The sequence below is a fragment of the Hyperoodon ampullatus genome (genome assembly GCF_949752795.1).
Source record: "Hyperoodon ampullatus genome assembly, chromosome: 13".
NCBI lineage: Eukaryota > Metazoa > Chordata > Mammalia > Artiodactyla > Ziphiidae > Hyperoodon > Hyperoodon ampullatus.
Genome location: NC_136926.1, coordinates 6,941,843 through 6,953,909, shown reverse-complemented (window position 1 = coordinate 6,953,909; position 12,067 = coordinate 6,941,843). Strand labels below are relative to the sequence as shown.

General features: G+C 45.8%; 1 protein-coding gene across 1 annotated transcript; it reads right to left on the bottom strand.

Moving 5' to 3' along the window:
- Positions 1 to 327: 327 nt before the first annotated feature.
- Positions 328 to 11,196, bottom strand: EIF2B1 (eukaryotic translation initiation factor 2B subunit alpha). The gene is made up of 9 exons (XM_079717515.1): positions 11,116 to 11,196; positions 10,143 to 10,244; positions 7,818 to 7,954; positions 7,591 to 7,707; positions 5,728 to 5,844; positions 5,112 to 5,176; positions 2,944 to 3,019; positions 1,368 to 1,493; positions 328 to 669 (listed from the first exon to the last, which is right to left on the bottom strand). Exons 1-9 carry the CDS (start codon positions 11,126 to 11,128, stop codon positions 505 to 507), a joined length of 918 nt encoding a protein of 305 aa, XP_079573641.1. The 5' UTR covers positions 11,129 to 11,196; the 3' UTR covers positions 328 to 504.
- Between the last annotated feature and the right edge of the window lie 871 nt (positions 11,197 to 12,067).

Sequence of the window (12,067 nt, the reverse complement as noted above, 5' to 3'; positions counted from 1 at the left end):
TCTTGTTCACCGCTGGAAGCCTGATGCAGATTCAGCAAGTGTTTCCTGCCTTTCTCACACGGCACCGTGTAGCCTGCATCCTGGGTGGCTGTTGGCTGCTGGAGGGGCGCCTGGCTGCAGTTAGGACCCCTGCTCTCTTAGGCCTGCATGGCTTTCATTGATTCTTCTGGCAGATAAGTCTGGAGTGTGGGGAAGATGAAGGGAGGGGGACGGGGCACATCTTTCACCAGTCAAGTAGCCAGTAATCTAACTTGTATTTCTGGAAACTGGAAATGAGTGAAAGTGTCTGGAAACCATAAGCACAATTTAGGTTGGGTTTTAGGGGAACCATGAACATATTTTAGATGGGACTGAAATGAATAAAAAATTCTCCAAGACGTATGATTTTAAGTCCTTAGTCGATAAAATTTCATAAAAAAACAATTCAGTTTTGGCCTGGCTCATTGAGGGGCCAAGAGGCTGCTCCCAGCATCAGCAGTTCGCCAGCAGGAAAGGGCCCGGTGGTTACAGATAGAGCTTGATGAGTTCGTCGCTGACTGCTGAGGGCGTCAGCACCCCCAGGTCTGTAAACAGCAGTGTGATTAAGGAAGGGGAGGTGTAGTCGACCCACGGGTGCTCCTCTTTGAGATCCTGTCCAGTCTGCGTGGACTTCAGAGTATCCGCCTTGTACTGAGGAGACAGGAAGCATACGTTAGTCTGCTCCACGTGTTCAGGGCTCTGAACTGGAGAGGCCTTGGCCTGAGCAGTTAGTGTGCTCCTGCCTCAAAGTGCTCTCCGGAAACGGGGGGAAGCCAGCTGTGCAGCACACTGGCGAGGGGGACGAGTGTGGCTTGGGTGAGCAGATCATTAAAGAAAAACTTAAGCCACGTGTCCCCTCACTGGTGTGCTGGATTAACTCCTGCAGACCTCTCAAGACAACCATTTAGGGCATTTATAGAGTGCTTACTAAGTGCCAGGCACCGTGCTAAGTTCTTCCCATGGATTATCTCAGAATTGTCATAACCCTTGTACAGATAACTGAAGTTCACAGAGCTTACAATGAAAGGACTTGCCGAAGGTCACATGGTTAGTAAGCGGTGGAGATGGCATGACAAGTGAGCCCAGACAGCTGAGCCAAAACTTCGACTATTACCAGTTTCCCCTGCCTCCTTGGCCTGCATCTAGTGCTTAACTGAATGAGAGACAAAGACTTAAATTCTGGGGACAAATTAGGCTGTTAAACAGCCACCAACTTATCTTTGTATCCTGAGTATTGGAAAAAATAGCAGTGGGAAGTGAATAACTTAATGGAACATGCTTAGCACTGCGTTTTTTTCAAAGGTTTCTGTTTAGACTCAAATACCCCTTCAAATATGTAAAACTCTTGCCTTAAACTTATCTGGGACATCTTGCTGGTTAAGTGGGAAGAGCCGTACAAACTTGAAACTTTCTGCAACAACATAAAAAGGCTTGTTCTGTGCTTTGGCACACACGGCCATCTGGTTGGTTCCAATCTGGGAAGTCAGAGAAAAGTGGAGAAGGGTGAGATCTTATAGCATATCTGAAGTGGAAGCAACAGAAAGTATATGAGTGAACGTAATATATGTACTTCTGGCCTTGGAATTAAAGAAGACCTTTAAAAAAGAAAATAGACGTTTCTCCAAAGATATACAAATGGTCAGACACATGAAAAGATACTCAAGATTCTTAGTCATTACAGAAACACAAGTCAAAACCACAATGGGGGGCTTCCCTGGTGGCGCAGTGGTTGGGAGTTCGCCTGCCGATGCAGGGGACATGGGTTCATGCCCCGGTCTGGGAAGATCCCACGTGCCGCGGAGCGGCTGGGCCCGTGAGCCATGGCCACTGAGCCTGCGCATCTGGAGCCTGTGCTCCGCAACGGGAGAGGCCACAACAGTGAGAGGCCCACGTACAGCAAAAAACAAACAAAAAACAAACCACAATGGGATACTGCTTCACATCTACTAGGATGGCTATAGTTTAAAAAACAAGTGTTTTTTTAGGCAAGGCAAGGATGTGGAGAAATGTGGAATCTTTGTACGTTGCTGGTAGGAACGTAAAATGGCGTAGCTACTGTGGGAAACAGTTTGGCAGTTCCTCAAAAAGCTAAACACAGAAATACCATATGACCCAGCAATTCCACTCTTAGGTATATACCTCAAAGAATTGAAAATAGGAACTCAAATAGGTAATTGTACACCCGTGTTCAGAGCAGCATTAGTTACAATAGTCGAAGGATAGAAACAACTCAAGTATCCATCAACAGATGAATGGATAAACAAATGAGATGTGGTACATTATGCAGCCATAAAGAGGAATGAAGCACTGACACAGGCTACAATATAGATGAGCTTTGAAAACATCATGCTAAGTGAAATAAACCAAACTCAAAAGGACAGATATTGTATGATTCAACTTATATAAGGTACTTAGAATAGGCAAAAATCATGGAGGGAGAAAGATGAGGGGATGGGGAGAAAAAAATGGGGAGTTTTGCTTAATGGTGACAGTTTGGGGTGATGGAAAAGTTTTGAAGACAGACAATGGTGATGGTTGCACAACAATGTGAGTGTAATTAATCCCACTGAATTGTACACTTAAAATGATTAAAATGGCAAATTTTTATGTTATATATTACCACATACAACAAACTATATGAAATCTTTCCATGTTAAGCAACAGATAAATTTTAAACATTATACTGATGTCAAATATGCTCCATTAAAAAGAAAAACCAACCAAAAACTCAATTCCAGTGAACAAAATTTGACCACTGCAATGGCTCATGGGAACTGGGAAGCCATTGGCTGCAGTGGTGGAGTCTCGAAGCTAAGCAGGGTTAGAGGAACGAATCGTTAATAATACAGTGCTAGCTGGATGTCTGAGGTCAGTGATGTAGCTCCGCGCCCTGAGCAAGGGCCTGTGGAGAACTGATGCTCCTACCTTGTTAATGATTCCTCCGTTTTCAACAACTCCTTCAGCACCAACAATGACAAGATCCACTTTCTCCATGATGTAGCTGAGGAAATTAAAAACAATTTTTTTTCTTTTTTTAGTTTCTGCTTTATAACAAATTTAATCAGTTATACATATGTTCCCATATCCCCTCCCTCTTGCGTCTCCCTCCCACCCTCCCTATCCCACCCCTCCAGGAGGTCACAAAGCACCGAGCTGATCTCCCTGTGCTATGCGGCTGCTTCCCACTAGCTATCTACCTTACGTTTGGTAGTGTATATATGTCCATGCCTCTCTTTTGCTTTGTCACAGCTTACCCTTCCCCCTCCCCATATCCTCAAGTCCATTCTCTAGTAGGTCTGTGTCTTTATTCCTGTCTTACCCCTATGTTCTTCATGACATTTTTTTTCTTAAATTCCATATATATGTGTCAGCATACAGTATTTGTCTTTCTCTTTCTGACTTACTTCACTCTGTATGACAGACTCTAGGTCCATCCACCTCATTACAAACAGCTCAATTTCGTTTCTTTTTATGGCTGAGTTATTCCATTGTATATATGTGCCACATCTTCTTTATCCATTCATCCGATGATGGACACTTAGGTTGTTTCCTTCTCTGGGCTATTGTAAATAGGGCTGCTATGAACATTTTGGTACATGACTTTTTTTTTTTTTTTTTTTGCGGTACGCAGGCCTCTCACTGTTGTGGAGCACAGGCTCCGGACGCGCAGGCTCAGCAGCCATGGCTCACGGGCCCAGCCGCTCCACGGCATGTTGGATCCTCCTGGACCGGGGCCCGAACCCATGTCCCCTGCACTGGCAGGCGGACTCTCAACCACTGCGCCACCAGGGAAGCCACATGTCTCTTTTTGAATTATGGTTTTTTCAGGGTATATGCCCAGTAGTGGGATTGCTGGGTCATATGGTAGTTCTATTTGTAGTTAAAAACAATTTTTTAATGCTCCCTTTTCTTTGCTCTTGTTAGTAGCATCATCGCCTGCAAAGATTAATACTCCATTTTCACCAAGGTAAGTCCTGAACTCATGAGACAACCCCTGGCACTGTTACCGGTTCTGCTACAGGGGCACCAAGACCTGTTTTGGTCACGACACCACAATGAGACGTGTAACTCACCCTGCCACCCAGTAATGTACATGCATACGTGTGTAGCTGAAGCAAGGATTTCATGACCCGGCATTTATCCTTACTACATGTGGCACATTCTATTTTCCTTTCTACATTAATACAAACAAAATTTAAAGACCTGATGTGATCTGAAGTTGGAGAAAAATGTTATGTAATTCAAGAATCTTGCAGGTAGGGTGAAGGCCAATCTACCTTTTGAAATGAGCAATTAGAGACTTCCCTGGTGGTCCAGTGGTAAAGAATCCACCTTACAAAGTGGGGGACGTGGGTTCGGTCCCTGGTCGGGGAACTAGGATCCCACACGTTGTGGGGCAACTAAGCCCGCGCACCACAACTACTGAGCTCGTGCGCCTCAACTAGAGAGAAGCCCGCGTGCCGCAACAAAAGATCCCACGTGCTGCAACTGAGACCCGACGCAGCCAAAAATAAATAAATAATAAATCGATCTTAAAAGAAAATAAAATGAGCAATTAGTAGAATTCTTTAAAATGTTTACTCTTAAACACATGCCTAATTTCCTTAATCATCTCCTTACGTGTTTTCTTTTCAAGGGATTATTACTCCTGTCCAAGGGATTATTACTCCTGTTTTCTCTTGGGAGGCACGCTGCCAATCCATGGAGCATGTCACCTCGGCTTTAGGAGTGAAGTTGTACAGGTGAGACGAAGAATCCCAGAGTGCCACCAAGGGCAGCCCGTGTCTTCAGATGAAGAGGGAGCACTGATCACATGTGCTGACCTGACCTCTGCACCTTGCTCTTAAAATGCACTATGATACCACCACGTAAATGACTCCCACTCTCCCTGACATCCTATAGCCCTGTCTGTACACTATCAAGACCTTATAATAAGCTTGCTGGTTTAGCCCAGCTGTCAGTTAAGAGGCGGGACGCTGCCCAGTCCAGTTTTATGAATGAGACTCAAACCTTCCATCTGGAAGCGCTGCGTCAAGCCACCCCTGGGAGTGGGTGAGGAAAAGTAATTGTGGCGGGGAAAGCCAGGCACTTACCCAACAGCAGCATCCAGTACGACAGTGACGGGGACACTGAGGTGGCAGAGGGCTTTGGCCATTTTCTTACTGAAAGTGACAGTTTGAGAACATTAGAAAAAAGTCCAGGAAGGTCCCATAGTGGTGTACGGTGAGTCACTTAATTTGGACAATGACAAATCACTTTAGCTGGAAACTCAGTTAATATTAATGGCTTAAGGGGCAGATCCTGAGACTTTGGACTAAAGAAACAAGAATTTGGGTCCTTTAGAAGGAAGTTTGTGTTTTAGGAGAACTACGCTCTTGGGGATACAAAAAGATATGTAAATTCAGAAAAAAAGGGTTTTTCTTTTATTATGTTCTGGCTAGATATGAGGTGAATTATCTATTCCTTGATAAAAATCTTTCAATTGCTGTTCCTCTGACTTAAGTACTAAATAAAACCCCTAGATCCTGTACTGTGACCTACTTCAAATTCACGGTGATTTTTCTTCCAGGGGCAGGAATGGGCACTGTCAAAGGCAATGCTGACTGACTGGCAAACCAGGGGCCTATTCTGGCTCCTCTTACAATGGATTCTAATCCTCAGTTTGCTCTTTAAAAGGACTGCTGGGCTCATAACCAAATGGAAAGATACTTGCCCTGATAAGTCAGGCTGTGACTCTGTAATGTACACACTGAAACGCTTCTTGGCCGCCACGGCTGCTTCCAAGACTCTCAGGACCACCCTGGAGTAGGCGTGAGTTAATATTCTCTGTGGGCACAGAAAGCTCTGTCAAAAGGGCAAGCTTCTGGCGATCACCCATACTCTGTGACCCTCTGATGCGTGTTCCTGGTGCCCTAAAGCTTCTCCGTATGCTTTCTCACAAATCAGCTGTAATCAGAAAGGAGACCCTTGACAGTACACTGAGTTTAAGCCCATATACGAGCTGAAGAAGTTTTCTGCCAGAGGAATACATTATGGGTCTCCTCTGCCCGTAGCAAGCCCAGAAGTGACAGCTCCATGTGGTGTCACTCAGATACAAAGGCCTTTATATCTGAAGGCTCTGTTAGGTTCCTCTGGGTTGGCTTCCCTAATTCTAAGACATGGTTTGCACACTTCGGCATACAGGCACCAGGCAGGTAGCATAAAGAAATGCAGGGGGCCGGCTGGGGCCGGCCGCAGAGTGGAAAGGCTGAGCTCCAGCTGTTGTCACGTGGGCCCACTGTGGTCAGATCATCTGGTTTTTCTAGAGGCGCTGAAAATCCAGTATTTCAATGTTGGCTAACTAATTTTTAAAAACTTATAAACACTGTTTGGGGTAAACACAACCCATCTGTGGACTGGATACAATTTGCAGATACTTAGATGTAACCTCTGCTCTGGGGAACAGAGTGCAGAGGACAGTGTAAGCAAGGTGGAGGGACGTAGCTCCCTAGCTCCTTTCTGGGCCTCGCCCAAGAGCTTGTTAGAAATGCAGGTTCTCAGGCCCCACCCTTGTCCGACTGAATCAGAAGCTTCATTTAAAAGATCCCCAGGTGGTTCATCTGCATGTTCAAATTTGAGCAGCTCTGCTGGAAATTTAGCCAAGATAGCACTGATGCGGGCGGTTATTACACATTCAGCTTCACTAGAGCAAACGAATCCTGCAGGGAGTCTGCAGAAGGAGAAGGCCTCGGCGAGAGGCAGTCACAGGCTTGCCTCCGCTTGGCCCCCAAATGGCTTTGTTTTCAGCTGGCTTGTGTACAAGTTCCACTCGCATCTATTGCATCATTTATTTAATAACGTACTACAAAAAAAAAAAAGACTTCAAAAATTGGAAAAGGGGTAATAAAACAGTGGACAAGAGTCCAGATGCAAGTGAATACTTTTATGGTCGATGGAGGCTCAGATGGCAGAAAGAAGGCGTGCCGCCGGGAGAGACGTCATGAAAGTTTTACGACCCCTTTGCTGGGAGACTGACTTGATGTGCAGCTCCCATCTTTCCTCACTCAGCTTATCGACATTGGGCGGTATCTCTGTAAGAGCGTTTGGAATGAAGATGAAAAATCTCAATCCAGTGCTAACATTCAGCAGGAAGACAGTCAGTATGACCCAGTGACAAGAGCCGTGTTAATTTAATTCAGATTAATTTAGTACATATCCTGTAGTAAAAAATACTTTTTTTAGTAAGACACCTTATCAAATCAAGAATCATCCATGCTGTCCGAGGGTTTTTCTCTGCCTGTTTAAAATGACCACCACCTATGATAATAATGTCTACATTTAGACAGTGCTTACGATGTGCTGGGCGTAGCACAGAGTCCTTACACACACCATCTCATTCATCCTCACGACACCCCTATGAGGTAGGTGCTATTATTACCCTTACTTAACAGATGAGAAAACTGCAGCGCAGAGAGGTTAAGTAACTTGTCCAAGGTTACATAGCAAGTAAGTGGCATGGGCAGGATTTTACCCTGGGAGTCTAACTCCAAAGTCCTTGCTCCCAATCACCACACAGGATCCAGATCTACTCACCGCCCCATCTTTGATGAAAGTATGGCACAGATCTGCAATTTTATTTCTCGACAGTGATGTTCTCCTGAGAAAAATCTCCCCCCGCTCGATCATGATCTTTTTACATTTGGAGTAATCCTAGGAAGAACAGAGCAAACTGAGGGGAAGGGGAGGATCCGGATAAAGCTGGGAATATCTGTGGCCAAACAGAGAAACACAGAGGTAACCGAGGGAGGGCAGGGGCTTACAGAGTATTCCAGGGAGGTAAGGCTGATGAAGCGCAGGAAGAGCTCCCCGCCCGAGGACACAGCCACTGAAGAGTCCACGCCGCACAGGGTTTCTATGGCACTGGTGAGATTCGCTCTCAGGCCCTGGAGTGTCTCGCCTGGAATGATCACATGAGGCATGTGACGTTCATTTTTGACCCTTGATGGGTCTGTGATTCACTCACTCATTCAACCAGTGTTTACTGGGTGCAGGCTGTATGCCAGGCACTATTCTAGATGCTAGAGATACATCAGTGAACATGACAGACAGGGTCCCGGCTCTGACGGAGCTCCCTTTCTGGTGGGAGAGGCAGACGGTAAACAAGCACACAAAGAAATCAACAAGTTAATTACAGATTGACATGAGGACAGACAAAAGCAGAATGATGAGAAAGGTGGAGCTCCTTTAGACAGAGTTAACAGGGGTGGTCTCTTGGAGTGCAGGCCTAAGCAGAGACCTGAGTAAGAAAGGACCCAGCCGAGTAAAGATCCAGTGGGAAAAGTCTCAGATGCAGACTATAAATGCAAAGGTCCCAAGAAGGGAATAAACTTGGTATGAGAAACCAAGGGAGGCCAGAGTGAAGCACAGTTCAGTGAGGGACAGCACAGAAGGAAATTAAGTAGCAGTGACAGAAGGGGTCTGCGGGGTGGGCTAGGTAAGGCTTAGGTGTTTGGATTTTTTTTTTAATACTTATTTATTTGTCTGCCCCGGGTCTTTAGTTGTGGCATATGAACTCTTAGTTGCAGCTTGTGGGACCTAGTTCCCTGACCAGGGATCCAACCCGTGCCCCCTGCATTGGGAGTGCAGAGTCTTAGCCACGGGACCACCAGGGAAGTCCCAGGTGTTTGGATGCTATTGTAAGTGCAATGGGAAGATGCTGGAGGTTGTTTTAGAGACATGCACCTCTAGGCCAGCCCTTTAGATTAAAGAACGCTTTATTATTTTTATTGTTATTATTTTGTTTATACCCAGATGCTTACATTTAGGATGTCTGAATTAGTAGTAATCACAATGATGACATTAAAACCAGAACTTATACTGGAACATTCTCTACAGCAACTGCAAAGAAACTGTCACAAGACAGAAGCTCAATAAATCCTTGTAAAGCTCAACTGTTGCTATAATTTAAGCTTCAAAGTTAACCTGGTATAATATGGTCATTCTTTTTTTTTTAATATTTTTTTTCTTTTATTTCTAATTCTTTCTTGAATTCTATCACTACATTTCTGTTTTTCTAAATCTGATTTATATTATGTCTCATGTCCTGTACCATTTTAAAAAATTTTAGCTCATTGTGAAATAGCGTGTTACGGTTTTTTTTTTCTGGTTGTCGTTCTTTTTTTGGGGTTTTATTTATTCCTTTCTTTACGTTTTGGTGTGATTTCATTGTCTGCAGGGATGTTATTCTCATTCTGTCTTCCTTACAGTAACTTTTATGGGGTTTGGACACAGTCATTTCATTTTTAAGTGAAATGAGTTTTCCTGAACTTTTAGAAAAAGACTTTGTTCAGTTGTCTTTTCTAACCCCACAGAGCTCCCTCTTCCATTGTTTTATGTAGTGTTAAAAAATACAGTACCTTGCTTTCTGAGATTTCTTGGTTCTGTTCTCCTCCCCAAATCTTTTCTGGACTTTCTCTTTCTTTCTTTTCCTTTTCTTTTCATTATCCCAACCTTCTGCAATTTTGATTCCACTCCCCACTATTCAGTGGGGACCCTGGCAGGAAGAAGCCCTGGCAGGTCAGTTTTGAGAAAATGCAGGATCTATGCTGGTCTAGCCCCTTCAGTCCATCTGGTTGCCTCCCTGCACTCACCTGCTATTGTAGTGAGCAGAACCACAGCATCCTCCCAATTTCAGCTGCTACTCTCAAAGTGAAACGGTGCACCTCAGATTGGGACTTGAACCCGGCCAAAACGCACGGTCTTCCAACTGAGATCACACACCTGGTTTCAGGACTTAACGAAGTTCAGGTTCTTGATGTCTCATCACAGGAAGAATTCAGTGAGAGACAAAGTGATAGATAAGAAGTGGATTTATTTAGAGAGAAACACACTCCACAGACAGAGCGTGGGGCATCTCAGAAGGTGAGAAAGGCCAATATGGTCATTCTTGATTCAAAGTATATTTCATTGAAAGGAGACCCATTCAATAACTTGAGGGCTCTTCACATTAAAAGGACAGAAAAAGAGGGAGGAGCTGAGCTTGGGGCTGCATTACCTCATGTAGGCACACATCCGTCTCTCACCTTCTACACTTCTAACAGTTATGAGCTGTAACACCTGGAGTGATGGAGGATGACCCTCTTTACCTTTATCTCTCCTCAAGTACTCCAGCAAAGTCCGGATGGCAGCTACTGCTGAGGCCATGTCAGGATCTTCTTTCATCTGAGACTTAAAGTATTCAATTAACTCTGGGAAGGGAGAAAAAAGTGATTCATCAAATTCATCTAGCAGGACAGACGACCAGAGAGCTTATCAATGACTGTTGACTTTAAAAAGCAAACTAATTTAAAAAATAGTTTCTTTGCAGGGTGTTTGGCTTCAGGGGCACCATAAATGTTGATGGGAATAGAGATGACATCACTTTACTACTTGCAAACTCTTTCTCTCTCATTTTGCAAAAGCTAGGCATGTACAATGGCATAAAATGTAAGCCCCATCGAAAGGTAGTGAAAGGTCATTCTCCCCCTTATCCTAGATCCCAAGTCCGGAAAGAATCCCAGAGCCAACCTCCTTACCGATTTCTCCTGCACCCTCCAGTCTATGCCAAGTCAAGCGTATTCACCTACATACATATGTACATGCATGTGATGCAGAGGTCCACCCTGCTCTTATGTTTTTTACATGAAAGGTACTGTATACGCATTAGTTTGCCCTTGCTCTTCACTTAATAAAACACCTTGATAACCACACTAGACGGGCAAATCAAATACGCCTTTCTTTTAATTCTAGTACTAGATCCAACAGGGCAGGGAGTCTAACTCATACTTCACATATGAGGAAATCAAGACTGCGAAGACCTGCACATGCGTCCGAAGTCTCACTTTTTTGGACGGCACTGGAAAGCGTGGGGAGAGGGGGTGTCCGGGGATACCCCCAGGACCCATTCCCTGGATACAGGAGCAGCCAGTGGTTTTAGTTGTGACTAGAGGAACCACATCCAGCCAAACAGCCTGAGCTTGCAAAGTGACCTCTCCCGGAGCCCAGTCTGGGCGTGCGAGGTGGAGGGATCCCTGCGCGGCTCCGCTTTAGGCCCAGCAGGCACGTCGCGTCCCACTTTACCCTTGTCGTCCATGGTGCCCTCTGGACCGCGGAGCCCGAGGGGCCCAGACCCGCTCGCGCCACTTGGATGGGTCCAGCGACCGCGCGAGCTCCGAATCACAGGGACCAACAGCGTACGGCACGGCTCTGCACTCCACTTCCGGCGCCTTGGGGGGCGGGGCTGTGGCTACGGCGTGCGGCCGGAGCCCAGCCCTCTCTTACGTCACTCGGAGGGGCCGGAAGTCGGGGTGCGCCGTAGCCCGGAGGCCCGCTTGACTGCAAGTGGCTGTTCGCTGAGAGACACGGGCAGCTATGGTCTCAGACGGTGAGGGCCGCGCCGACGGGACCCGGACCTCGGGGCTGAGCGGACTTTACCCGGCCAGGACCGGCCAAATGGAGTATCAATATATTCTGGGGGTTGGGTGGAACTTGTTTGGTCTTTAGAGGAGTAGCGAATGTACTCATTCAGTAAATATTTTCGGAGCGCCTCTTGTGTGCCCGGCGTTATTTCATGCCCTGGGAGATACATAGAGAACGTTACAGACTCGTGGAGGTTACAGTCTAGTGAGCGAGACAGACAGTAGGCAAGTAAATAAAACTAATTTCGAAGGGTGATAAGAGCTGTGAGGACAATATAAAGTGATGATGGGGTCGATTGTGATTAGGGGATGGTCAAGAAGGAGCTGCTTTCGATAGGGGTCCAGGGAAGACCAGTGATATTGAAACTAAGACTTGAGTGACTTGATGAAGACCCTGTGGCAAGTCGAGCTGCAATGGGAACACGGAGAGGGGGCACCCGGGGGGAGAGGAAGGTGGAGAGACTTTTCGTTCATACATTAAGCTACCAGTTATAGAGCCTGATATCTTAAAGGGAGAAAAAAGAGGCCAGGGTGGTGGGAGCAGGGTGGGCTAGAAGGATGAGATCAGAGAGCTAGCCAGGTGCAGGGCCCTTGTGGGGCTTGCTCTCTATTTT

Excerpts from the sequence above, each read along its gene's own strand:
- EIF2B1 (XM_079717515.1), bottom strand. Across the intron at positions 5,845-7,590 it reads CTTTCATCAAAGATGGGGCG|AGAATATTAACTCACGCCTA; the intron begins GTGAGTAGATCT and ends CTGTGCCCACAG. Across the intron at positions 670-1,367 it reads ATGTCCCAGATAAGTTTAAG|TACAAGGCGGATACTCTGAA; the intron begins GCAAGAGTTTTA and ends CTGTCTCCTCAG.